General features: G+C 35.6%; 3 protein-coding genes across 5 annotated transcripts; 2 read left to right on the top strand and 1 right to left on the bottom strand.

The window, feature by feature from the left end:
* Positions 1-4,402: 4,402 nt before the first annotated feature.
* LOC142615145 (uncharacterized) lies at positions 4,403-13,108 on the bottom strand. The gene is made up of 8 exons (XM_075787845.1): positions 12,797-13,108; positions 12,539-12,595; positions 12,332-12,407; positions 11,245-11,324; positions 11,056-11,105; positions 10,877-10,961; positions 10,628-10,726; positions 4,403-4,810 (listed from the first exon to the last, which is right to left on the bottom strand). Exons 1-8 carry the CDS (start codon positions 13,019-13,021, stop codon positions 4,586-4,588), a joined length of 897 nt encoding a protein of 298 aa, XP_075643960.1. The 5' UTR covers positions 13,022-13,108; the 3' UTR covers positions 4,403-4,585.
* A 3,247-nt stretch (positions 13,109-16,355) lies between these two features.
* LOC142615362 (uncharacterized) lies at positions 16,356-18,760 on the top strand. 2 transcript variants are annotated; one of them, XM_075788113.1, is made up of 3 exons: positions 16,356-17,854; positions 18,063-18,145; positions 18,446-18,599. In XM_075788113.1, the coding sequence occupies exon 1, from the start codon at positions 16,367-16,369 to the stop codon at positions 17,780-17,782; it is 1,416 nt and encodes a 471-aa protein (XP_075644228.1). In that variant the 5' UTR covers positions 16,356-16,366; the 3' UTR covers positions 17,783-17,854; positions 18,063-18,145; positions 18,446-18,599. The 2 variants fall into 2 exon arrangements, with proteins under 2 accessions (XP_075644228.1, XP_075644227.1); XM_075788112.1 differs by lacking the exon at positions 18,063-18,145 and having other exon boundaries at positions 18,446-18,760.
* A 1,732-nt stretch (positions 18,761-20,492) lies between these two features.
* LOC142615381 (uncharacterized) lies at positions 20,493-24,818 on the top strand. Of its 2 annotated transcripts, XM_075788130.1 has the most exons (7): positions 20,496-20,829; positions 20,964-21,139; positions 21,236-21,288; positions 22,364-22,478; positions 22,692-22,814; positions 24,064-24,232; positions 24,407-24,818. In XM_075788130.1, exons 1-7 carry the CDS (start codon positions 20,710-20,712, stop codon positions 24,590-24,592), a joined length of 942 nt encoding a protein of 313 aa, XP_075644245.1. In that variant the 5' UTR covers positions 20,496-20,709; the 3' UTR covers positions 24,593-24,818. The 2 variants fall into 2 exon arrangements, with proteins under 2 accessions (XP_075644244.1, XP_075644245.1); XM_075788129.1 differs by having other exon boundaries at positions 20,493-20,829; positions 20,964-21,288.
* The last annotated feature ends 1,121 nt before the right edge of the window (positions 24,819-25,939 follow it).

The raw sequence follows: 25,939 nt of genomic DNA, 5'->3' as shown, positions 1-25,939 counted from the left end.
ATTTCTTAGAGGACCAAGTAAGATTATGACCAAGGTAAACAATATACCCTAATTTTTTCAATGATGAATGGATTTGGATCCTCTCCATTTCCCTTTGAAAGGGAGAGTTGTTGATACTCGTGAAGTTGTTGTCCAGATTGATAGGAAACTCTCTCAGAACCAATCACTTAAACTGAGGAATGCCTTGGAAGCAAGGCCAGCTGAACTGTAGAGTAAGAGATGCAGTTGCCTAAGGCCCCAAGTTAAAAAAAGGCTCCCAAATTTTAACCAATAAGGTTATTTATAATCAATAAATAAAATAATATTTAGCCACGTAGATTGTGTTTTAATATAAACTCAAATTCCTATTTCCCAAAAAACTAAATATTAACCCAAACCAAAATTCAAGCAAAGTTATAAAAGGGAGAGGGAAGACTTGGTGATGAGAAATTAAAAAAACACAATACCAAAACACATTTATTGTAAAAAAAAAAAAAACCATCAAACTTAATAACAATTATAAAAAAGAACAAAAATCTACCGAAAGAAAGTAGAGAGAGCGAGAGAGAGAGAGAGAGAGTAAAAGAACAAAGATATTATATGAATTGAATTTATGCTCCACACTCTCAACGTTGGGAGTTAGTTTCATATGTATAATCAAATTAGTTGCATAGGATAAGATGTTTGAATACAAAATGAAACATTTGAAATACAAATTGTAGATGAGATAGAAAAGCATATGAGATGTGAAAGTGTTCGGGCTTATCTTGAACTGTTCTTATCTACTGTAATATTTGAGTTTGATCTAATCTGACTTGCTACAGTGTTTGATTCCTTATCAAATTGGAAAGCTTCAATAGAAAGAGAGAGAGATAGAGTGCTCACAATTTTTTTGTGAGAAAAAATATGGATTAAATGAGAGAATTGGTATCGAATTTATACAAAATAAAATAGGGAAAAGAAGAGTCAAAATATAAAAAAGAGAAAAAAGATGAAGAAATTGTAAGGGTAAAGTAGAGAGTAGTGGGGAGATAAAGAAGCAAAGAGGGAGGAGAAAGTTTAGAATAAGTGTAACAGTAAATGTGGACTAATAGAAAAAGAGTTTTTTTCTTCTTCTTCTTCTTTTTAAAATAGGGAAAATAAAAGTAAAAAAAAAAAAGGTAGAAAATAAGTAGATGATGTGGCTCAACAAGAGCGTAGCAACAATAAATACTGCGCTTCAGCTTTTAAATATATATAGATTTACTATCTTACCGTTAGTCATTTATTGGTAATTTGGTCCTGTAGAATGCACACTATTATGTTGTTTGTCAAGAATCTCAAGATACATTTTCCTTTTCTTTTGTTTTTTTTTTTTTTTTCCCTTTTTGAAATTTGCTCCCTTGTATTACTGCACACTCTTATGTGGCGTTTGGTACGGGGAATCCACATTACTCCTGGCATCTAGATTCCCAGGAATGTGATTCCTAGGAATGTAGCTATTCCTATGTTTGATTTTATTGGGAGATTCCCAGGAATGTGAGATGATAATGTTTGGTGTATTTCTAGGAATCTTAAATGAATTATTTGTTTTTCCTATTTTGTCCTTAGATTTGAATGTGAAGTACCAAGCCCATTAAAAAAAAAATCTTCCTTTAAATAAATAATGAAAAAATATATATAAACTATTAATTAGTCCTTTAAAAAAATATCTTACTCTAAATAGATAGATAAAAAACATTATATAAACTATCAATTAGCAACACATTCATTAAAACTGTGATCTAACATTTCAAAATGACAAGAATAATACAAAAATAACTATTAGCAGAGTTATTTATCCTGTTTATGTTGTTTTGGTGGGAAAAGATAAAGACAAGAGAGAAGATATTGATAATTTGTTTTATAGTTTATCTTAATTGCTTAAATGATAAGGAAAAATGGTTAAAATTGTCAATTTATAAAAAATACAATTTCTTTTAAGTTTGGGAATCTGGATTCCCACCTGTTTTAAAGAGAATCCACATTCCTACTGAGAGGGGTTTAAGGATTCCCCTGGCATCTGATTTCCTAGCGTAATTTGCAACCAAACATGGGAATCTTTAAACATTCCTGAGAATCCTAAAACATTACCCCGTACCAAACGCCACCTTAGTACAATGGTCACTCCACAAGTATTAGCGTTTGTAGAATGTGAGGAGTAAGGACCGAGGTTCAAATAAGAAGAAATTTCACACATATACACTTAGATTAAGCTATAGTCAAATTTCTATACTGTATCAAAAATAGAAATTTGCTCCCTTATCAAATTTTATACTCTATCATAGCATTCATAAATGCCCATTATAGACATGCATTACAATTTTAAAGCTATTTTTATACATACTACCATATGGTGCAAATACACATACGATGCATGATCATGGTGTATGCATGGAAAGAAGGGGCGAGCATGCATAGCCTAGGGGGCAGAGGAATATCTGGAGTACAAAAACACAGCGGGTGTAGGAGTTATAATTACACTCCAACGATGAGCTAATTGCAGCAAAAAGAAAGAGGAGATGATCAGTGGAGTGGTAGAGATTGCAGCAATTCAAGCTATATCTTTTGCAAAGAATATAGTACACAAAGTGATCAATGAAGTTCATTACAGATGAAGAAGACTGTTATAGAAACAGAACTAGATCTGTCGAGTGTGGGACACTTGATGGTTGAAGCAAGAAATGGATTAAAGGACTTAAGAATGTTTGTTGGACTGTCTGGTGGGTAGGCAGGAAAACAGGGTTGCTAACAGATCAGGGCCAAAATGACCAAAAACCACTGTTTACCGAAATATATAAATCTATATGTTTACCAAAATATATATCCAAACTATTTATCAGTTTACCATTGTTTTGGAAATAAGCAGGGAGGTGCCACTCTTTTGGAACTTGAGTTCTATAAGGCTGAGTAAACTTGAGTGCAAAAAATTCGAGTATTGTGAATATGTTACTCGAGTGTAGTAAACTTGAGTACTGTGTATATGTTACTCGTGTTTATAAACATCGACTACAATGTAATACATGTATTAGCCACACGGTTCCAAGTTCCTTCACATATATATATCCCGTGGAGTCTCACTCTTTTTGTCATCATCCTCATGACCCAATCCACTAATGCAACATCTCCAACTTTCTAGACCTCTCTCTGTCTCTGTGTCTCCAACTCAAATCTCTTTTTCTTCAGCTCACCATGACAACACCATTCTTCAACCTTTCCAATGGCAACTCTTTCCATTACTAAACACTCTTCATTGTCTCCATGGCTTCCCAAGAAGAAGAACAAGAACAACACAATCTCAACTTTCAACAAAAACCCATTTGGCCAAAAGACCCACCTCCCATTTTCTCTCTACTCTAAACCCAGGTCAAGAGAACCTCTCAGGTTCTCTATCAACAAAGATGAGCTGCAAGAAGTGATCCCACTTCTTCTTCTTCTATTGTTGTAGTTTCTGAAAAGCCAAGTGAAGACAATGGTGATACACAGAAGAGCGAAGCTGTCTTCGTAGATAATTGGTGTACACATTCTGCCAATAGGAGCAGCTTGTAATATAAAATCAAAATGGCCTGTTCATGGAAATATATATGAATATACCACTATTTCAAAAATATGTAAGGACCTACCACTTTTTTGGTACTTCAGTTTGGGAAAATCGAGTTCTAAATAGTACTCGAGTTTTTTGAAAAAATAGCCTTTAAAATAGTTGAAAAAATTTTGATGGAACTCGAGTACCATTCAAAATTTTCAAAAATTTTCAATGGCATGGAACTTGGGTACCATTGAGAACTAGAGTTCCATAAACTCGAGTATCAAAAAAGTGCTAGATCACTACTTATTTCCAAAACAGTAGTAGATATTTCCATATATTTCATACACAATACTCGAGTTTTGCAAACTCGAGTATGTATAAAAATTTTAAATAACTCGAGCTTAAAGAACTCGAGTTTTGTTTACAAAGAACTCGATTTTACAAAACTCAAGTTCCACGTGACCTTTTTTAATTAAAAAAATACACCTCAACAGGTGCCACAGTGGCTATTATATGGAACTCGATTCCTAAAACTCGAGTTACATGGAAAACTCGATTCCTAAAACTCGAGTTACATGGAAAACTCGATTCCTAAAACTCGATTTACATGAAAAACTCAATTTTCACAAACTCGAGTTCTAAAAAAGTGGTATATCCCTAAATATTTCCAAAATAGCGGTAGTTTGCAAAACATTTCGGCCAACAGTAGTATTTGACCATTTTGGCCAACAGATCAACATGGCATGTTGTTTGCATTATAGATGTTGCTGCTTGACTGGAGGATGCTCCAGTTTTTTTACCAAGTTATGTACTACTACCTTTTTTTTTTTTCTTTTTTCTTTTTGATAGGTGTACAACCTATGTAAGACAATTCAATTAATACAAATGCCTTTTTTTCATTCCCAAAATAAAAGCCTCTACAAGATACCTCACAATAAATTAACCTAGCCGCCTTCTTCTTTTGGTGAGGGAAGAAGTGAGTGACCCAATGGGGCGGGTTTCAAATTTAAATTGACAAGTGAACTACTCCTTGGGATTAATAAAGAGCCTATAGATTTTTTATGCCATCTTCTGGTACATCCTACGGAAAATTCTTGCGCCTTCAAATTCTGCATGAATTTCTCTCTCAGTCCTTATTCCCATTGGATTGCTCAACAACCATCCCTCATTGTCACACAACACACTCTGGCTGAGGGCATCAATGTGATGAAGTACATCCACATCAGCATCAAACTGATTTCTCATATCAAGCGCCACTTCAAGCACATCAGACTGTATGAACACCTGATCAATAAACAAAATGAAATTTAAGACATGCCTAAATCTTGCATGTATGAAGGAAGTTTTGGTAAATAGTATGTTCAACACAGAAAACTGGGTAGAAAATGAAGATTTATCCCTACATACTTGAAGCTAATTATAGCACCATTTGTTTAGAAAGAGAATTATTTTACTCATTTGCTCCTTTTATTTTTTTCTTTCTGATGCACCTGTCTAGAAACAGAGCATACATCTTTCTATTAGGCATGAAAAACAACCCACAAAAGCATGTTAAAACATTGCATCTTACCCCACTTATCTAACTGAAAGCAGCTATATTAGCTCACAACACAACAGAATCTAAGAGGAATATTGAAGTCCAGGGTCAGAGTGACAGGGATCGTAACCAGCAGCCCCTTTTGAATACTAGTAAGAGGAAAGGGAAGTCGATTTGAGTGCTCAAGAGTTAATTTGGGATGTTTTGCAGAATGAAAAGACCTCTTGGGACCTTTCTTAGCTAGTCTGAGTTGTTTTGAATCTTTTTTTACTGCTTTTCTAGAAAAATACTGGTCTTATTTCATATAAAGTTTCCCTAAGCTTGCGCTTTTCCTTTTGTAGACCCATTTACAACCAATAGGCTTAATACCTTCTGGTTTGTCTACTAAGGTCCAGACCTGGTTGGTATACATTCAGTCCATCTCTGATTCCATGGCCTTTTTCCAATTCTCAACATCCTTATCATTCATTGCTTCTTGATAAGTAAAAGGATCATTATAATGCTCCTCTGACTCCATTAGATAAATCTCATTTAACAAAGTGAGTCTAACTGAAGGCCTGATAATCCTTTTACTATGCCGAGTCTCTTGCATTTTGCTTGGTTCAATAGGCACTATTACTTGCTCTTCATTATTCTCATTCAACTCAGCTGTTGGTTCATCAGTTTGTTCATCAAGAGAAACTTTGGCTCTACTTTCATTTAAGCTATAATCTTCCTCAAAAAAATAGCATTCCTGCTGACAAAAACCTCTTGCTTGCTAGGATTGTAAAAATAGAAACCAGTAGACATCTTGGGATAGCCTACAAATAAGCATCTACCATTCCTTAGTCCTAGCTTATCCACATTAGACTTTCTAACATGTGCTGGACAACCCCATATCTTTAAGTGATTTAGACTTGGTTTCTTACCAGTCCATAACTCATATGGGGTGTTAGGAACTGATTTGGTGGGGACTCTATTTAATAAATAAACAACAGTCTCCAAAGCATAACCCCAAAATGAGATTGGGAACTCTGACATGCTCATCATGGAACAAACCATATCTAATAAGGTTCTATTTCTTCTTTCAGCTACACCATTATATTGAGGTGTGGCAGGGAGAGCCAGTTGAGAAATAATGCCATTTTCTTTTAGATATTCCCCTCCTCTTTCAAAGCAAAGAACTTTTATACATTTTCCAACTTGTTTCTCAACCTCATTACGGAATTCTTTGAACTTTTCAAAGGATTCAGATTTATGTTTCATTAGGTACAAATAACCATACCTTGAATAATCATCAATAAAAGTAATGAAGAGAAACCACCTCTTGCCATGTGATTCATGGGACCACATACATCAGTGTGTATTAATCCTAATATATCAGTGGCTCTAGCTCCCTTTCCTGTAAAGGGAGCTAGAATCAATTTCTATTTGGTTTAGATGCTCTAGTTACTTTTCTTTGTTATCAAAACTCCTACTCTTTTCTAGGAAAAGGTTATTATGAGTCCTACTCTTTCATTCTTTCAATAGGTGGAATCCTACTCTTTCTAGGAAAGGATTTGAGGTTTTTAAATGTAGTCAATAATGGAGATAGAGAGAATTGAATTTAACAAAATTCTAACAGCTTATTTGGTCTTTGGGGGTATGATTGCCTCTACTTCCTATGTGATTGACTAGGGTTTATCTTTCTATTCACTGTTTTGACATCAAACCATCAAACTAATTCAAAATCTTCTTCTTTTTAATATAAGTAATTAGAATATTTTATTAAAAGGAAGGAACACTCAAATGTGAGTGCCCTTACAAGAATTACTAACACACTCATACAACCCCAACCCCCCCCCCCCCCAAAAAAAATCAAAATATATTCAAACAAAGATCTCAAAAAACTATTCTTAATATCTAGCATAGAGTGCTCTTCATTCTCATAAAGATGTATATTCAAGAAAACTGCCCTTTGCAGAAAAACATGAGGCAAAGAAAAAATACAAAGAGAGAAGAGAAAAAAAAAGAAAGACAAGATATTAATTACAAAGGAGAGAGCTAAGAAACATAGAGAGAGAATCACTAGTAGTGAGTCCCAAAACCCTAGACCAATCATAAAGGGAGCCACTGAAAGAAGCCAATAGCTGGTCATCAGAACTTTCCATGTCCTCAAACATACTCCAATTATGTTCCCTCCAAAGACACCACATTAGACACAACGAAGCTAAATTCCAAATGCTAGACGAATGCTTTCCAAGCCAATTCCACCAACCAAAGAGAGTGTCCGCCACTGAGCTTGGCATGACCCATAAAATCCCAAACAATATAAAAACCAAACTCCACAACCAGTAAGTCTTACCACAATGAAGTAGCAAATGATCCACCGTCTCCCCATTACAACGACACATAATGCACGAATCTACAAAATCCCTTCTTCTACCTCTCAAATTGTCACCTGTAAGGATTTTATCCCATATAGCAGTCCATACAAAGAAAGAAACACGCCGAGGAGCCATCACCTTCCAAACACCTTTCCAAGGAAAGATACTGGGCAAGAGACTTCTGAACTTATTATAAAACGATCGGATATTGAAATCCCCATTCTTCGTCAATTTTCATCGCATACGATCTCCATTCTCAGTATGAGGTAAATTAGAACCCAAAGTACAGAAAAATTCATCCACACCATTCATCTCCCAATCATTTGGTCTCCGAATGAAGCGAACATCCCAACTTCTCCGATCCTCTGTCCCCAACTGTTCAAGAGAGGAGGCCACTAATGCCTCTTTATCGGAAGCAATCCCATACACACCCGGATAGGTCAATTGAAGTGGAGAATTCCCACACCATTGATTTGTCCAAAGCTTCACTCTATCCCCCACCCCTACCTCAAACCAAATATTTTTGCTAAAAGCCATCCAACCCATTCGAATACTTCTCCACAACCCACACCCATGTATCCCTCTATCTAGCTTGGAAGTCCATCGCCCCCATTCTTCCCCAAACTTTAGAGCTACAACCCTTCTCCAAAGCCTTGTCTCCTCAACCCCAAACCGCCATAACCATTTCCCTAGTAGGGCAATGTGGAGTAGCCTTGTCTCCTCTCTCCAAATTGCCCATATAATGCAATGTGGAGTAGCTTGCCACACAACCCTTAAACATCAAAACCTTAAAACCCTTCAAAATCTCATCAAGTACCCTAATTTAATGCTGAGTTTCTAAAGATCCTACTTCAAAATTGGTATCAAAGATCATTAAAGCTTCTGCCCCCCATCAGAAAGTTACTCCACAAAAGCTTGTTAAAATTTGCATTGAAGCCAATCACAATGAATAAAAGAAGAGATTCTTAAGCTCTCAATACAAAAGAATCTAAAATTGAGCGTATCACTTGACATAGCCAAGAATTATTCCCCTTAGCTCCAACAATCAATGTGGATATCGCCACAATGACTATGCCCAAAAATAAATAAATAAAACTTTAAAAAGGGTGCTAGCTATAATGAAAAATGGCTCTTTCATAACAACATAATAGTATAAAAATGAAATTCACGACTTCATGAAATCCTAATACGGTTTCCATGGTCAGTTGTGGGGAAAGATTTAAATTTTCCAATGGATCCAATTTGGTTGCTGGATGCAACCTTCAGATGTCTTATGGAAAACTGGAACCATTTGATTTACAACTATATTAGTAAGTTTTAGGTTCCAAATTTACCAATTAAAAGAGAGGAAGGAAAAAAACAAAGGATGATAAGGGTGGAGCTACTTGATTATGAATGCACTAGAGTTGGACAGCATGCAATGATTTACTAGGTCCATGATTTACACAATCAAATCAAGAAACTCTCAATTCAACCTAATCAGACCAATATGAAGCATCAAACAGACCAACTAATGGGCACAAAAGTGGAATCTCAAGCACAAGAATCATCAAAGATGAGCAACCCTAATGCCAGATACCCTCACCATCTAACAGGTCTACTTGAGATTCTCTAAGCTGAATTTCATATATCCTACACACAACTTGAAAGAAATCTACCTTTTTCATATTTCCAGCATGAGAAAGATTTTCTTCCATTGCCATATAGGCCCCCACATAAGATGGAGCACAAAATTCATACCACATTGAATACAATAGTTGCTGATGCTTTCACTCCTTCCAAAATTTGCATGGCATTCAGCTTATTTACAACCCATCACTAAAATCACCCATCTTGTTTTAACAAACCACATCAGGGACATTAGTCCTTTTGCATCTCATGAACCATCTAAAGCGCTTTTCTTTTGCTTGGTAGAGGGGAGACCCACCCAGATGGAATTAAATTAACACCACCAAATTTGCTTAGGCTCTTACAACACCATTTGAAGCGTAATGAACTACTATGGATTATGTAGGCTTTCTTAGATGCCACCAAACAACCCCACATAAATTCATTGATAGACACACCATTTCCTTTTTCTTTTTCTTTTTTAACACACCAAACAACGAATCACACCAGGGAAGGAAAATTCAAATTCACAATTGCATTGTACTGCTAAATATCTTTCCCAAAAGGGAAACCCAACTTAATCCAAGCAGGAGCTGTGGAACTGTAGAGCACATTTTGAGCCCAGCACAAAACTGAAATTTTACCAGTGACATGTTTGCATAAAAAGGGAAGACAGGTTTGATAATAACTTCAACAGGTTTGGACTTTCGAAGGCTAAAAAGATCAGGGCAAAACTGTGATTCAAGCATTTGGGTGATCCAGTGAGAGAGTCTATAGTTTAAGCAGAAACACCATTTACTGGGTCACTTTTTTTCTTGTTAGTCCCCCCCCCCCCCACCCCAAACCCCCCTTTCTCTCTAGAGGAAAGAGAGAACCAGCAAAAAAACTACAAGGCAAGAGAAAGTTTCAACTTTGGAAGGTCGAAACACCCTTCCCAATTGTTTGGCTCAGTTGAGGTCTTTTTAGTTGATAAATTCTAAAATATGAAAATTTTCAAAATCGAATTATTTTTGTTTTATTTAGATGATGTTGGCATTGAGAAGGAGGTTCAGATGGGTGCCGTGCCTGTGTATTGAATTATATGTTCCATGTCTGTGTATTGAATTATATGTGTGCATGTGCGTGTATGTACATGAAACTGACTATGTAGTATGTACAACATCATATTTCTGTTACATCAAGAAATTTAACATAGTATATATTATTTTGAGGATTTTTTTTTTTCTTTTTCTAGTTTACTATCAATACAAGGTTGGTACATGAAAAAAATAGCCTAACTTATGCCAAAGCTAAATCAAATGGACCTAGCACTATGTTCTTCAAGTAGCAAAAACTTTCCTCTTTCTTCTTCCTTTTTTAAGGGCTGAATTAGTCACCTAACTGATCCACTGAGATGGTCCTGCTAAAGTTCCTAATCCTTAAGTTTCAGGTTCAGATAGTGAAAGAGTCACAGTAAACTTTTTAAGAGAGAGAGGAGTGATAGCTTAATATTGGGACAAGGGCCGTATATCAAATAACTTTGAATAAAGAATAGTTTGGAGACTTAGACAACAGAAAAATGAGTACTGCAAATGAATTCTGAATCTATTGTGATATAAACTAAATAGATACCTGTCCCCCACGCATTAAATTCTTTATGATAGAATCTACCAAATGCTTCTGCACAACCCTTCTTTTATGATGCCTTTTCTTGAAATGAGGGTCTGGGCACTGCATATAAATAGGAAGAATGATTTTAGTACAAGTCAATGATCATTAAATCTTACCATTGGCTAGAATAATAACTTGGAGTAAATCCCTCTAGAATTAAACATGCAAAATAATTCTTCCTGAATGTTCTGGAATAAGAGGTTCACTCACGAGGATTGAGACTAGCATCAAGGGTCCAGGATATGTTGATACTAATTGATTGAAAGAAATTGTGGCATTAGCAAACAAGAAATGTCTGCAATTCAGGTCAAGCAATCATTATTTAATCACCCATGATAAACAGTTGGTTTCTTCTTTTCACTGTGCAAAACAAAGTGTCAGGGACATACATGTTGCTAAGAGCTAGCTCTTTTACCCAGAAGTTAGCACGCTTTACCAGCTGCACGTGGATAGAAAATGTTACTACATAAATTTAAAGCCCTCATACTCTTTGAAGATGAAAGAGTAATTATAAATTTGAATCAATCAAAAAAACTCTAAAGCATATAAAGAGTAATCTAAGGAGTTGGTTCCCATACTTTCTGCCGTATTTCCAGCCCCAAATAATTTTTCTCTTCAGGATTTCTTTTCGCAAGCCATAAGAGAAATCTGCCACTACCTGGGGATATTTGTATCATTAGATCAGTACAACAGATGAGTTCTTAATTCTCCTCTCCAATGACTGAAAATAATGTAAAGCATTTAAAAAAGGTCCCAGAACATTAAGTCACTAATACCATATGCATTTATCAAAAAAACAAAACATACAACTACCATATGTATCAAGTTGCTACAATATCTTTACACAGCTTAACTATGCAAGAAAAATCTCTCTCTCTCTCTCTCTCTCTCTCTCTCTCTCTCTCTCTCTCATAACTCCAGTCCAGAGGCATATGAAAGTCGGAAGGTACAATTGAATTATCCTTCTATAGGAAATTCAATCCACACCAGAACAGAAGTAATAGAAACATAACGATTAAAGAGTTATTAGTTCTTGACTTTTGTGAAAGCTAGGAATGATAAGTTCATAGTGTTTCATCTTTAGGTTTGTGTAATCTATATTCTACGACAATGACTTAAAAAGATCACCCTTGTAACCATATGTATTTTCTCTGTTTTATCTGTTTTCTATTTATAAATTTTGAAAAAATTACAGCACTTACGTGCATTTTATCTTTTACCATTTTGTCCCATCATTACAAAAGTAATGAAAAATGGTATGCCTTAGGACTGGCAATGACATCTATAGTTGATGCAGAAAATATGAGAAACAGAGTGGATGCTGAAGAAAATAAATTCTGATTGAACTTTTTATTTTTGAACTTTGTTCTAAAAAAGGTTAAGACTGGTATCTTCTAATTGAACTTGTATCTTGAAATTTGCACTCAAAGGCTAACAATTGCACTCGTTTAAAACAAAAATCTGATTTTTGACATGAAGGTTCTTAGAGATGCACTTGTGCAAGAGCAGGGCACAAGTAAGATATGGCCACCTTAAATGGAAGTCCATGGATGATAATCCATTGTTGTGTGATCATGGCAATATTGAAGCTCGTTAAATGAACTGCGCACATTACTAAGAAACAATAGTATACACTTTTCTAGATGAAAAAGATAAGGCATTTACCACTTCCAACATCCACCATGAGAGGCAATGTTGGGTCCTTGAAAACTTCATCCCAGTCTGGTACATTTGCAGGCATCTACCCAGAAACAGAAGATTATTTATCTATTTCTCCCTAATTAAAATTTTCTTTAAAAAAAGAAGACCCATTTTAGTAGTGAATAACTGTAATATTTGTGAAAGGAAAAGCAGGCCCAATGAATTACATACAGAGAAAGAGGCACTCAGAGGGTTCACATGTTGCCGGATTCTGACATGACCCAACTCCTGCAATCCAATAAATAACTCCACAATTCACTCAAACATTTATAAAAAAAATTCACCCACAAGTCCTTGACAAATAACAACCGTTTATGGCTAATGAGAAGAAGGGGGTCTCATTTTCCATCATATTATCAATATTGGTTCCAAAAAACATAGAAATTATCAATATTTTAACAAGAAGAAGAACAAGAAGAAAAAAGAAACCTCAGAGACTTTGTGGGTGAGATTAAGGTCAGCATATTCTAAGGCCACCAGGTCTGGGCTTCTGAGAGCAGTAGCACAAGCCGCAGCCACCAAGTTACTACTGCAATAGTGTCGACCAGACAAAGATGATATTCTTAGTAGGACCGAGCAAAGCCCTTCCTTTTTCAAATTCTTGTTCCAGCGATTAAAGTAGCGTAATACGCACAAGGAAGGAGCAGCAGCCATTTCATCCTCTCCCCTATACTATCTACTGTCCTTTCTTGTACCACAAAATTTTGGGCTACTCTTTTTAGTTCTCCCGGTCAAAAATCCTGATAATAAAAAATTATATATATATACACATATGGAGTTTCTACGATTTTTTTTTTGCATTTAGTTTCATTTTTATAATATTTTAGTTAGTTATCTAATTTGCAAAATTATTCAGTAAACTAGCATCTCAAACGTTTAAAACGCGAGTTTCAAGATAAAACTCGAGTGTTTAAAACTTGAGTCGAAAAGTGGTGATAGTTGATGTGGAAAAAAAATCCACGTGAAACTCGAGTTTTTAAGACTCAAGTTCCACCATTTACTTTCTCAACGCACCTTCTCTTCTTCCTCTGTTCTTCTCTACTCCAGCCCGCGCTTCTTCTTCTTCTTCTTCTTCTCCAACCCGTGCTTCTTCTTCCCCTATTCTACTTCTTCGATTCTGCGTTGTCTAGAGAGCTCTTCGAATCTGGTACTTCTTCCTTCATTTTTGGTTCTTCATCTTCATCATCATCTTCGCTTTTCTTCTTCTATGGAACTCGAGGGATTTTTTTTGAAAATAACTATAAAATTCAAACTATTTTATATATTAGCAACGTTTCCAAACTATTTAGGTATCTAACAATTCAAGTCTGTCAGACTCAATTTCACTATAGCAAATCGAGTTTAAGAGACTCGATTTCTGTGTGCTGGCAAAGCTGGGTGGAATAAAAGACCCACGTGGAACTCGAGTCTTTAAGACTCGATTTCCTGTTCAACCATCTTCTTCCTCTGTTCTTTTACCCTTTCTTTTTTTCTTTTTTTTTCCTCCATCTGTCGTGCCCCCAAAAACCCAAGCCAGTTCTTCCTTCTTCATCTAAATCCATTTCTCAAAATCCCAACCCAAATAACGATCTCAATCAGAGCAAAAATCCAAACCCCTCATCTAAATCCATTTCTCAAAATTCCAAACCCATTTCTCAAAATCCCAAACCCAAATCATGATCTCAATCGGAGCAAAAATCCAAACCCAAAAATCACGATTTCGATACTGGAGCGCCATTGGTTTATCTCTTGTTTTGTTTTCTATTTTTTCTAGGTTCGTCCGTCTCGGATGGAATATTTTATGTTGTGGGTTTGTGTTTTCTAGGTCTGTTAGTGTTTTTTGGGTTAATTAACTGGGTTTTTTCTTTTTTGGTTGGTCTACTTGTGTTTTCTGGGTTGCTGTTCTAGTTTTTTGCGTGGGTCTGTGTTGCATTTTCTGGTTTCTGGGTTGCTGCATTTTTTCTGGTTTCTGGGTTGCTAGTTGCTATGCATTTTTCGGGTTGCATTTTCTGGTTGGGGAACTCAAGTCTTAGAAACTCGAGTTCTACGTGGATTTTTTTAACCCACAGCAGCTACGCACCTAATGGAAATCAGGTCTTTAAAACTCAATGTGCTACAGTGAAATCAAGTCTAACAGACTCGAATTGTTAGATACCTAAATAATTTGGAAACGTTGCTAACTAATAAAATAGTTTGAATTTTATAGTTATTTTGAAAAAAAATCTGAACTCGAGTCTAAAAGGCTCGATTTTTTCGTTGAACTCAAGCCTTAAAGGCTCAAGATGTTATTCTCCTCAATTCTTTCCAATTCTTGTTAACTAATGACATTGTGTGACAAACTCGTGCTACTCTGCAAATTACCCCGAGTTTCAACTGACCAAAACACCAATCGATTTTGGCTTAAATGGAGATAAGAAATTTTAACAGTTAAGTTAATTAAACCACAATTACCTAAACTTTCATATCAATAAAATCACCCAAAAAATCTCACAACACTTTGACATGAACTCGGTATCACTGTCTCACAACACTTTTTACATCTTTTTACATCTTTTTAATATGTTCAACAAGGAAAAAAAAATACACAACAAATAATAATAACGCTCTGTTTGTTTTGCTGGAAAACTAAAGTTTTTCACATTTTTCAGTATTTGGTAGTACAAAAAAAAACTGGTCAATGGAAAACTATCTTTAGTCAATGGAAAATCCTAATAAAAATAAGGCTTGTTTTTTATAGCTTGTTTTCCAAAAAAAAATTTTGGAAAACAATCTCTATCTCACAGTATGCTCTCTCACTCTCACTCTTTCTCTTTTCCCTTTCCTTTTTCTTTCCTCACACCCTCACTATCACTCACTCTGGTCTCTCCTCTTCCATAGATCTCTCTCTCTCACTCTCTCTCCATATTTCTCATCCCCTTTATAACACAGTTCTTTGAGTATATTTTTTTTTGCCTCATTGCTTAGTAATTATTTCATTCCTGTCTACCAACTTGCAAAAGAGAACATATTTGCAGCGGTAATTTTTCATTCCTTTCTACCAAAATCTCAATTCTTTACTTTGAATTTCAAATTTGATTTTATTTTTTTCTCTAAGAAACTTTTGGTTTGATGGATTCCATGTATAAGTTTTTTTTTGCACATAAAAGTGCTAAAAAAAATATAAAAAATAAAAAAGAAGAAAGAAACAATGAATGAAGTAAAAGACGAAAATTTTAAACATAGTGCCTATATGGCTCTAAATTACTTTTACATAGCATAATCTTTTTTGTTGATAGATACATTATGCAGATATTATGTAGTGATGATATATTATGTAGATACATTATATAAATACATAATTTTGAGTAATATTAAAGACTTCTGGTTGACCATAGTAAACAATTAGTGTACTAGCAAAAAGAGTAGACAATGAAAAGTTATAATTATTTTGTACTTATTAAAGATGTATTCTCCTATCAATTTTATGTATATAGACAAATGGTTAATATATATATATATATATATATATATATATATATATATATATATATAAATGTGTGTGTGTGGATGTTCCTGTCCATATATATAAGTAAAATGAGTGGTAGAAATTATGAAAATTTGATAACTAATTTTTATTGTATCTATTGTCAAAATTTTAGTATGAAAACCAAATTCATCCTTGGTTTTTTTTTTTTTTAATATTGATTACATTAGTTAGTTTACATAATATGCATGTTTTAAATTACACAAGAAATATAAAAAATAAAAATAAAAATTTGCATACCAAACACCAGAAAACATTCTTAAGCTCATTTTCAAGGTCGTTATCAAACACTGGAAAATGATTTAGTTTTCTAGAAAATGCTCTTTGGAAAATGAACCATTTTCTAGAAAATGTTGATGCTGAAACAAACAGAGCGTAATAATGATAATGATACCCATCACCAAACGTCGTCGTTTTTCTATTCTTCTAACGAGAAATTCACAAACAATATAGGCTCACCTTCTCTCCTTCCTGAAATTTCAAACTCTGGCTACAAAATGAAAATCACAAAGATGAACCAGACTCCACTACCTTTGTCTTTTCTTCTCTCTTGTTCAAATTCAACTGTAAACACCAGAATTGTGACTCATTCCTCCTACTCCTCACTACCACAGCACCCCCACCAAAACCAAAAGCAACAACAAAAACAACATTTAAACTACAATACCCCAATTGGGTTGTCTCCATCTAGAGTCCAGAAGCTCATAGCCTCACAAACAGACCCACTCCTCGCCAAAGAAATCTTCGACTACGCATCAAACCAACCCAACTTTCGTCACTCTTACTCTTCCTACCTCACTCTAATCCTCAAACTTGGTCGCTCCAATTACTTCTCTCTCATTGACAACCTTCTCATTAGCCTCAAAACCCATCACTACTCTCTTCCCCCTTCTCTCTTCTCCCACCTCATCAAACTCTATGGCAATGCCAATTTACCAAACAAGGCCCTCAAGACTTTCTACACTATCATGGAATTCAACTGTATGCCTTCTGTCAAACACTTGAACCGCATTCTTGAAATTCTTGTTTCTCACCGGAACTATGTCCGGCCGGCTTTCCAACTTTTCAGGAATGCCCATTGCTATGGAGTTGAACCCAATACCAAGTCTTACAACACTTTGATGCGAGCGTTTTGCTTTTGTGGGGATCTTAGTATTGCGTACCAACTGTTCAATGAAATGTTTAAGAGAGATGTTGTTCCCGATGTTGAGTCGTATCGGATTCTAATGCAGGGTTTGTGTAGGAAGAGTCAGGTGAATAAGGCGGTGGACTTGTTGGAGGACATGTTGAACAAAGGGTTTGTGCCGGATACGTTGAGTTATACTACTTTGTTGAATAGTTTGTGTAGGAAGAAGCAGCTTAGGGAGGCTTACAAGCTTCTTTGTAGAATGAAAGTTAAAGGGTGCAATCCCGATATAGTTCACTATAACACAGTTATCTTAGGATTTTGTAGAGAAGGACGTTCGGTCGATGCTTGTAAGGTTCTTGAAGATATGGCATCAAATGGGTGCTTGCCTAACTTGGTCTCATATCGAACTTTGGTTAATGGTTTGTGTGATCAGGGAATGTTTGATGAGGCGAAAAATTATACGGAGGAAATGATATCAAAAGGGTTTTCTCCGCATTTCTCGTCTGTTCATGCTTTGGCCAAGGGTTTTTGTAATGTTGGTAGGATTGAGGAAGCTTGTGGAGTTCTAGGCGAAGTCTTAAAGCATGGGGAAGCTCCTCATGTAGATACTTGGATGATGATAATTCCTAGGATTTGTGAAATGGATGAGACAGTAAGAACACAGGAAGTTTTAGATGAGATTTTGAAGATAGAAATAAAGCATGACACTAGAATAGTGGAGGCGGGTGTTGGTTTGGAGGACTATTTGATCAGAAAGATACGAGCTAAACAATGGAGAGGTTAACTGTTTCATGATATAAAGCTACTGGTTTTTGACCCTTTATAATGTGAGGGATCCATGGGATTCTTGTTCCAGGTATGAACTTGTCATTCCCATTGGTTTTATTTGTTTTATAGTTGTACTTCTTGTAGCTCACCATATGATCTAGGCAACAGAGAGCTTGATAAGAAGACAAGATCAAATACCAAAATTTCTAGAATTTTGGTCTAGTTATTAGCTTGTTGCTCTTTTCTTTGAGTTAAGCTTTTGAAAGTGGACATGTGAGTGTTATTGTAATTTTCAGTTTCCTCATTCAAGCGTGATTTGGAACTGGACAGTTATGGGAGCCAAATGGGTTTTGGACTTTGGTCTTGTGACTGATATTATGTGAGTTTGCTAGTTTAGGTTTCCTGTTAATTGTTTCGTGCCACTTCATTTGTTTTTTTTCATTTCTAAGGGACATTAGAATGTGGGCTTGAGCAGGTGTAGATTTGGTATTCAGTGAATATATCTATATTTTCGGTAATCATATAGCCTTCACCCTGTGTTTTTTGATTCAAGGCTTTGGAACAAAGTTTTAATGTTGGAGTATCTATTTTTCCAATGCTATTTCTGATTATGTATAAGATCCTAGGGATGCTAACTTTAATTGAAATGGGTTATTGTTGTGGTTTGGCATTACTGCAGGGTAAAGATAAGGCTACAGGGGGTTTTTCAAATTCACTTGGTGATGTAGATGCACAAGAACCAATGGCAAACTCGACCCAAATGGATTTTGACATTGATCTTGAGGAGCTATCCAAGAGGAAACAAGTTGATTATTCAAGTGCAATGTCAACTCAATCAATATCACACACCAAAAAAAAAACAAAGGAGCTCTGCTACTTCGAAGGAAGATACCATTTATAAGGATTTGTCTATGCAAATTGGAAAAGTTGCAGTAGCATTGGAAAAGAATTTACCAAAATCAACTGAATATGAATTATGATGATAAAAGGTTTTGATGAGGCTATATGCTTGATTCTGCATTTGACCATCTAATACAGAATGAATAACTAGCTAATTCATTCTTGTTGGCATGACAACCTATTTTGGATTTTTCAGTAGATGGTTGTATTTTGGACTACTTAAGATACTTATGTAGATGATTATATTTTGAACTATTTTAGATTACACACACACACACACATCTTTTTTGAATGATTTCTTTTTGTATAGGTTTTTTTTTTTTTAATGTTTGAGAACTATTTTAGGTTGATTTTGTACTTGGTCAACATTATATTCATGTTATGAACAAAAGCTTCAGTTCATGCAACCGTTTGGCATTCACTGGAAATATTACTAATTTTCTGTGCATGCCAAAAACTGGATTAATGTTTTTTCAGCTCTTTTTTTTTTGGGTTGCAAACAAACACTTGAAAAGTTTTTTATACCATAAGATATTTTTCATAAAACAAGTCAATTTCCAAAAAAATGTTTTCCATCAAAACAAATTAAGCAACAGTGTTGAGTAGTTTCAACATTAGCAGCAAGTGATGAGTAATGATGTGTAGACTGGGTTTTACATTTCTTGATGGTGACTTGTTTTCTTCCAGATAGAAAAATTGGCAGCAAATCTTGAAACAAGCTTATGCAAGTTCAATTATTTTTGGTCATGTCTGCTCTTTTTGGGTGTTTGACTTGATGGCAGTTGGTGTTTTTTATGGAGATGTAGAGGTTGCCGGCAGTGTGGTCATTTGTGTTGTCAATGATTATGATGATGGCATTGGGTATGGATAGTATGGTTGGAAAGAGATAGAGGGATAGAAAAAACCCAAAGAGAAATACTCATTTACACTTTTTAAAATGATAATATGTAATGAAAGCTAATGACATTGACGAGAAGTGATATCACTCCAAACCATAAAAGACTTACAGTTTTATCACAGTCTCACATTACAATTTTAGCAAAGTGAACTCGTCCCCAAAGTGTAACATTAGCAAAGTGTAAAAGTTATTATCAATTTTACTATAAAAAAAAACTTACAAATGTGAAAATGAATCATAAATGTGATTTTATATATATATATATATATATATATATATATATATATATATATATATTAGGTTCCAGTTAACTCAACTGGTAAAGTCTCTAAAGGTTGAATAAGAGATTTAGAATTCAACCTCTGCCTATACCAAAAATCGATTGGTATCTTGGTCTAATGAGATTTAGGGTTAAATCATTAAATGTGTGGAGGGAATTGAGAAGGCAGCAGTGATTAGCGGATCCTGTCAGAGATCTTTCAATTTCCTCTAGGTCTTGTTTGAAATCTTTGGGCAAAATCTTGGATAACAATGCGATTTAGGTCGGATTCTTGGTAGAGATGGAGGATTCCTGTGAGATTTCGAGATATTTGGAGTGAAGGGTTGGTCGAGTATGATTATATCGGGTTTCAAAGGGGAGACCCACTACTAGACTCACTCCTAACGGTTTTGGAGGAGGACACCCGCTGTCAACCACCATAGGTGTTAGTTTGTCCTGCGTTTGGCTTAGGTCCGATCAGCTGGGCCGGGTGGGTCAGATTGTTGGGTCCAGTGGACAGCCCTAAATGTGTGAAAAAAAAAAAAAAAAAAAAAAAAAACAAAAGCAAACAAACAAACTCTATAAGCATTACTTGTAGAAATAAATCTGTGGGGGAAAAATCCTTAAAGCCCGGCCAGTTAAATATCTTTCGATATTTGTATGTTCTTTTTCTATCAAAGGGGTAGAAAAACAAACAATTCAACTTGATTGGCACATAACAATTTGGCATGTTTGTGGTGGTAGTTTCTTCCACACGTCTTTGTTACAAAGCACACACACACTGAGTCGCAGTTAGCAGTTAGCAGTTAGCAGCTAGCAGCGATACACTGACCCTCCTCCACTTCAGCTTTATTGTTTGTGTGGTGGTAATAACTTAATAAAAGTTATGGCCTTAGCTCTGTCATCACCATTGAAACCACTGTGCTCCTTTTCCTCCTCCACCACCACTTCACCATCTTCAACCCAGCAAGACTCTTCCAGCTACCGTCCTGCTGTTATTCTTCCAGCTAAGCCTCCATTTCTTTCTGTCTATCTTTACACTCACTTCATGCACTGCACTCCATTGCATGCATTTTGCATCAAAACTAGTTAGCTTAACAGTGTCTATGTGTAATATGTATGATTCTCAATTCTCTACAGGGCTTAGGGAACAATTCAAGTGACTACCTTAAGTTAGAGGCCAATTTGAAAGAGAACTATGGTGTCCCCACCGTTGTTGCTAAGGTGTCAAGGCTTGATTGGCTTAGAAATGCTGCTGGTTTGGTGGACCCCAATTACTGGCGTGGCACTCTCCGTCCTCGCCCTGTTCTTGATTGGTTTTTGAGTTTTTCCTTTTTCTTTATTGGGTTTCCCTTTTCTATTTCTTTTTCGTTTTTTGGATTAAGCAAAGGCTTATATGTCTATGGTAGCAGGTATCTGAAGAGGGTAGATGAGGCTGTTCAAGAGGCTAAGGAACTAGCTCAAGGTATTCTCATCTCTTTGCTTATAACTTTAATTGAACTTTAAAAAGTTTGTTTCATTTTTTTTTTCTTGTTTTGTTTAGTGTTTAGTTGTGTAATGTCAATACGTTTCTTTTTATTGTGCATGAATAATACATTTCATGCTACATTATTTTTCTCTTTTTTGGTAGTTTGTTGTACAATTATAAGACAATGAGTTGGTCCTTTTAGCTGTTATTACCAACAAATTTATTATGTGTTGAGTGAGAGACTTATAGTGAAGGATCAATTACATTTTGTTCCCCATGTGGTTGGACCCAAATACTTGAAATGGACAACTCTTGAACTTCATGCACTAATTCTCTAGATCGAGTAAATAGAACTAAAAGAGAAGAGGTTAACAAAATCCAAACATTTGAGGACCATATGATTTGTTGGTTAATGGGATTACTGGTTTCGTCTTTTATTATATCTTCCCAGCCATTGTGCTTGCTACTTTAACCAATCAACCTTATTTCTATTTAACTCTTGTTCTCTCTTGGGTTGAAGCTTTTCCCTTTTTTGGTCTTTCATTTGCTTTTAAGCTATAGATGGTTTGGTTTGTTAATTATTTACTTCTAATTGCTGCCACTCAAGTTGCTGTATGAAAGAGTCCATCTTATACCTTACAGAAAAATGTTTCCTGGGGAAAAAGAAAAAATCCAGTGACATATACTGCTACCCATTTATGTTATTTTATTTGTGGAGATCTGTCAGAATAGTGAGTATTTCCTATGACTATAGAGAAATGATAATAATTTTTCTAAAAAACCTATGCTTTTTAAAGGAAATTAAAGCTAATCATCTTTTGTAAATAAAATAAGAGGATAAATAATATAAATGAAGGGCAGAGAGATGAGGACCAAAAATGCATTTCAAATCACTATCTAGCCTTTAGAATTGATTCATCCTTGAAATCACCGTCATAAGTTAGTCCCTTGCAATTCATTCAGCTTCCTTTCTCTGCCAGCCTCTGACTTTAGTATTTGAATTCTCCATCATGGACATAATTATGTGCTTACAATAGCAGTTTCTTAAGTTGTGGAAAATATCTTATTCTAGGTGGGACTTTATCCTTGATTGGACACTCAGCTGGAGGATGGCTTGCACGTGTTTACTTGGAAGAATTTGGACTGTCCCATATCTCCTTGTTATTGACTCTTGGAACCCCCCACCTGTAGGTTATCGAACCTTAGTTATTATTCCTTGCTAATGAGTAGTCTTGAATCCTGCCAGTTGCACTTAATACATAATTTATTTTTTTACATTGTTATAAACAGGGTTAATGGGATATACTAGTAACTTTTGTTGAGCTATCTGCAAGAGCTTAATTTGAATTTCATCATGAGAATTACCATCAGCTCTTTTTATTTTCTTTTCATTCTTCCAGGCCACCTCCAAAAGGTCTGTCGGGGGTTATTGATCAAACAAGGGGTCTCCTGTATTATGTTGAAAAACATTGCTCAAAAGCTGTATATACTCCTCATCTGAAATATGTATGTATTGCTGGGAGGTAAACTCAATATCAAATTCTGTTTTTGGTCTTGCTTCTAGAATCACTTTTTGTATCACTGTCATTATTCAGCTGCATTTGGCTATTGCAACTTCGTGTTACACCAAAATTTTAGGCTCGTAGGTGCCACTTTATTTGGCCTAAGGGAGTCTTTGGTGTAGACTAGCAGTAGTTTGATTCTTATCTTGCTGCTTTTTTTTGTTGTTGGTGGTGATTTCCCATAATCAAAGAGCAACAAATCAGTATTTTCAAGATAAATAACTAGCATGGCTGCCTTGGAATATTTATTGCATACAACCAAATAGGAAAACTTCTGGAATGTTCTAATCAGCAGAATGATGTTGGAAAGCAAGAAAGAATTGGGCTGTATGGCTACATGGAGTCATGCAGCCCAACATAATATGTGCATGATTGATTTTCTAGGAAGTTTGACATGCTGCAAGTTGTATAACTATTACTTGTTGCCTTAGAATTAACTTGGCTAGAGTTCATGAGCCATGAGTTTGTAGATATGATGGTAGTAAAGCATTTTGGTGCTTTACTACAGTATCCAAAGAAATGAATATAAGGAAAATCTCTTTTATACTGTCAGTGAGCTGTAGTGCCAATTCACTGATGGTTGGAGTGATGAATTAAGGAATGCGCTGGTACTGCATCTATTCATTTTAGTGACTCTGGAGTATTCACTTGCAAGAATCATCAGTTAACCTGTTTGATTCCATAACCAAAAGCCATAGAAAAGAACCACACAGAAAAAATTAGGAGTGACACAATTGAATGATGGAAAGGCTTAGTGGGGAAGTGGAAGGTGAGAAGGGGGAAACTTTTGCATTTAGTAGCTTTCTGCATTTTTTTTTTTTCATTTTCCTTCCCCCAACCCTCTCTCCCCCTCTGCAAATAAGGCATTGATGAGTTATGGCAACAAAATGGAGCATGGATGATGCTAACAAGGATTAATAATCCTATTGATGTGAATCAAGTCTGAATTAGCATGATACTTGCCAGGTCTAGTAAAATTCGTTTGCATAAAATGGAACAAAGTAAAACAGGACAAGTATAGTTTATTTATAGGTGAGTGAGGCGCACTTTTATTTTGTAAATGGCAACAAGAACAAGAGTTTATCATGCAAAAGGCATCATAAAATTCTATAGTTGTTATCTTTATAATTATTGCTTTTAGAATTTGATTTAATTATTGCTTAAAAGCTGTGCGTAAATCTAGAATCTAAAGGGGTACCTTAAACTGCAGGTATATCCAAGGGGCTCAGCTCTTTCGCAATTCAACTGTAAAAGTTGGGTCCACAGTTCCCATTGGCAGTGCCCAATCAATTTCTGAGGAAGCTATCATGAATGATTTGAGCACTTCAACATCAAATACAACTTTGCGTGCTCGCTTTGTTGGCCAAGGGTATAAGCAGGTAAAGTCAATTGTTTTAGCAATTCATTTCATACTATAAACTATGTTAACGAAATATTGTCATTGAGGAGTTGAAATTTTCTCTTAATACTTCTTCTGTGAATTATGCTATCTTCCTCTCGTATAGCATGCAAATGATGGTTTTGGTACTAACTTGAGTATGGTATTTTGCCAGGTTTGTGGGCAGGCCGATGTATGGGGTGATGGGGTTGTGCCAGAAGTATCAGCCCATCTAGAGGGCGCTCTTAACATTACCTTGGATGGAGTTTACCATTCGCCAGTTGGTTCAGATGATGTGTTGAGACCATGGTATGGTTCTCCTGCTGTTGTAGAGAAATGGATACACCACCTCGTCAGTTAATGGATGTGGAATATCAATTCATTATGCAATACTATTAGTTAACCAAGCAAGTCAAACAATATTCTTTTGAAGTTCATAGAATCTATCACGTATTCCATTTATCACAAATTTCTTGTTTGCATCTTTTTTGTATTCCTAGTGTCATTCTGTTAGGGAAGCAGAATTAATGCCCTTAACATTTAGTAATCTTACTATTTATATAATTAATTAATGTACACTCAACTCCTTTTCTCCATCTTTGATTCATCTCACACTGAAAGCCCTTTGAACAAACTCGTCTTGCATCTCACAATCAAATCCTTGCACTTACTGCTCATCTATAACCAACTAGTTTTTATTAGCACAAAAGCATCAAATCTTTTTTCAACCCCCCCCCCCCTCCCCTTTTCCTCTCATGAATGTTGTAAAATTGTGATTTCCAACTATGTTGTGTTGGCTTTAGTTCTGTGCCAAATTTGATTGTAATTTCTTCAATTATATTTCCCTGTATGTATGTGGTTTTAATTGTAAGGGATGAGTGTGAGAGATCATGAAGACTCAAGTTTCAAATGATGAACAAGTGGATTTCGCGATTGTCTCGCAAAAAGCTTACCCGCGAAAAGAGCCACGTTTAGAGCACATAATTGGAAAATGAAGAGTCGTGCCAAGCTGTATGTTTTCATGAGTATCTCGCAGGTAAGGCCAACCCGCGAAGGACTCACAAAACTTTCTGTTTGACAAAAAGTTATGTTTTGTTTTACCATATCTTTACCCACACTATATATACTCTCATTACCCACAAATTGTAAGGAGTGTTAAAAAAAAAAAAAACCTTAGAAAATATACTTGAGAGTTAGAGACTGACATACCCACTGTGGGCTACTTTTGCGTACTCCCTGGAAAACTTTTTACAGTCCCACATCGAAAGAATCTCCCCCCCCTCACTTTCTGCCTTATAAGCGTAAAACCGAAGGAGTAGTGTACCATCAGTTAGTTTCCTTAGAAGTACAAAAAAGTAGCCCACAATAAAAGGAAGCTATAACTGATGGTACACTACTCCTTCGGCTTCTCACTTATAAGGCAGAAAGTGGGGGGAGATTCTTTCAATATAGGACTGCAAAAAGTTTCCCAGGGAGTACGTAAATAGTTTCCCTTGGAGTACAAAAAAGTAGCCCACACCTACAATTATCTACACATTTCCTTGTAGTTTTTCCTCAACTCCTACCTCTCTATCTCTACATCCTTGAGAGGTGGCTAGTCCAAACACTTATCATACCAATTTTGAGTGTAAAGTGAGAATTTGATGCTATTAAGAAGCATTGGAAGGAGCCATTCATTGGCGGATGCAATCGGGCTGAATTGCAAGAT

Source organism: Castanea sativa, chromosome 11 (genome assembly GCF_040712315.1).
Source record: "Castanea sativa cultivar Marrone di Chiusa Pesio chromosome 11, ASM4071231v1".
NCBI lineage: Eukaryota > Viridiplantae > Streptophyta > Magnoliopsida > Fagales > Fagaceae > Castanea > Castanea sativa.
This window is presented reverse-complemented; position numbering and strand designations above follow the sequence as displayed.

Coding starts and splice junctions, on each gene's coding strand:
- LOC142615381 (XM_075788129.1), top strand. CDS start 20,710: ATGGCCTTAGCTCTGTCATCACCATTGAAACCACTGTGCTCCTTTTCC. Junction 22,479..22,691: donor ACTCTTGGAACCCCCCACCT/GTAGGTTATCGA, acceptor TCATTCTTCCAG/GCCACCTCCAAAAGGTCTGT. Junction 24,233..24,406: donor TTGGCCAAGGGTATAAGCAG/GTAAAGTCAATT, acceptor GTATTTTGCCAG/GTTTGTGGGCAGGCCGATGT.
- LOC142615145 (XM_075787845.1), bottom strand. CDS start 13,021: ATGGCTGCTGCTCCTTCCTTGTGCGTATTACGCTACTTTAATCGCTGG. Junction 11,106..11,244: donor GGCTGGAAATACGGCAGAAA/GTATGGGAACCA, acceptor ATCCACGTGCAG/CTGGTAAAGCGTGCTAACTT. Junction 10,727..10,876: donor TGATGCTAGTCTCAATCCTC/GTGAGTGAACCT, acceptor ATTTATATGCAG/TGCCCAGACCCTCATTTCAA.
- LOC142615362 (XM_075788112.1), top strand. CDS start 16,367: ATGAAAATCACAAAGATGAACCAGACTCCACTACCTTTGTCTTTTCTT.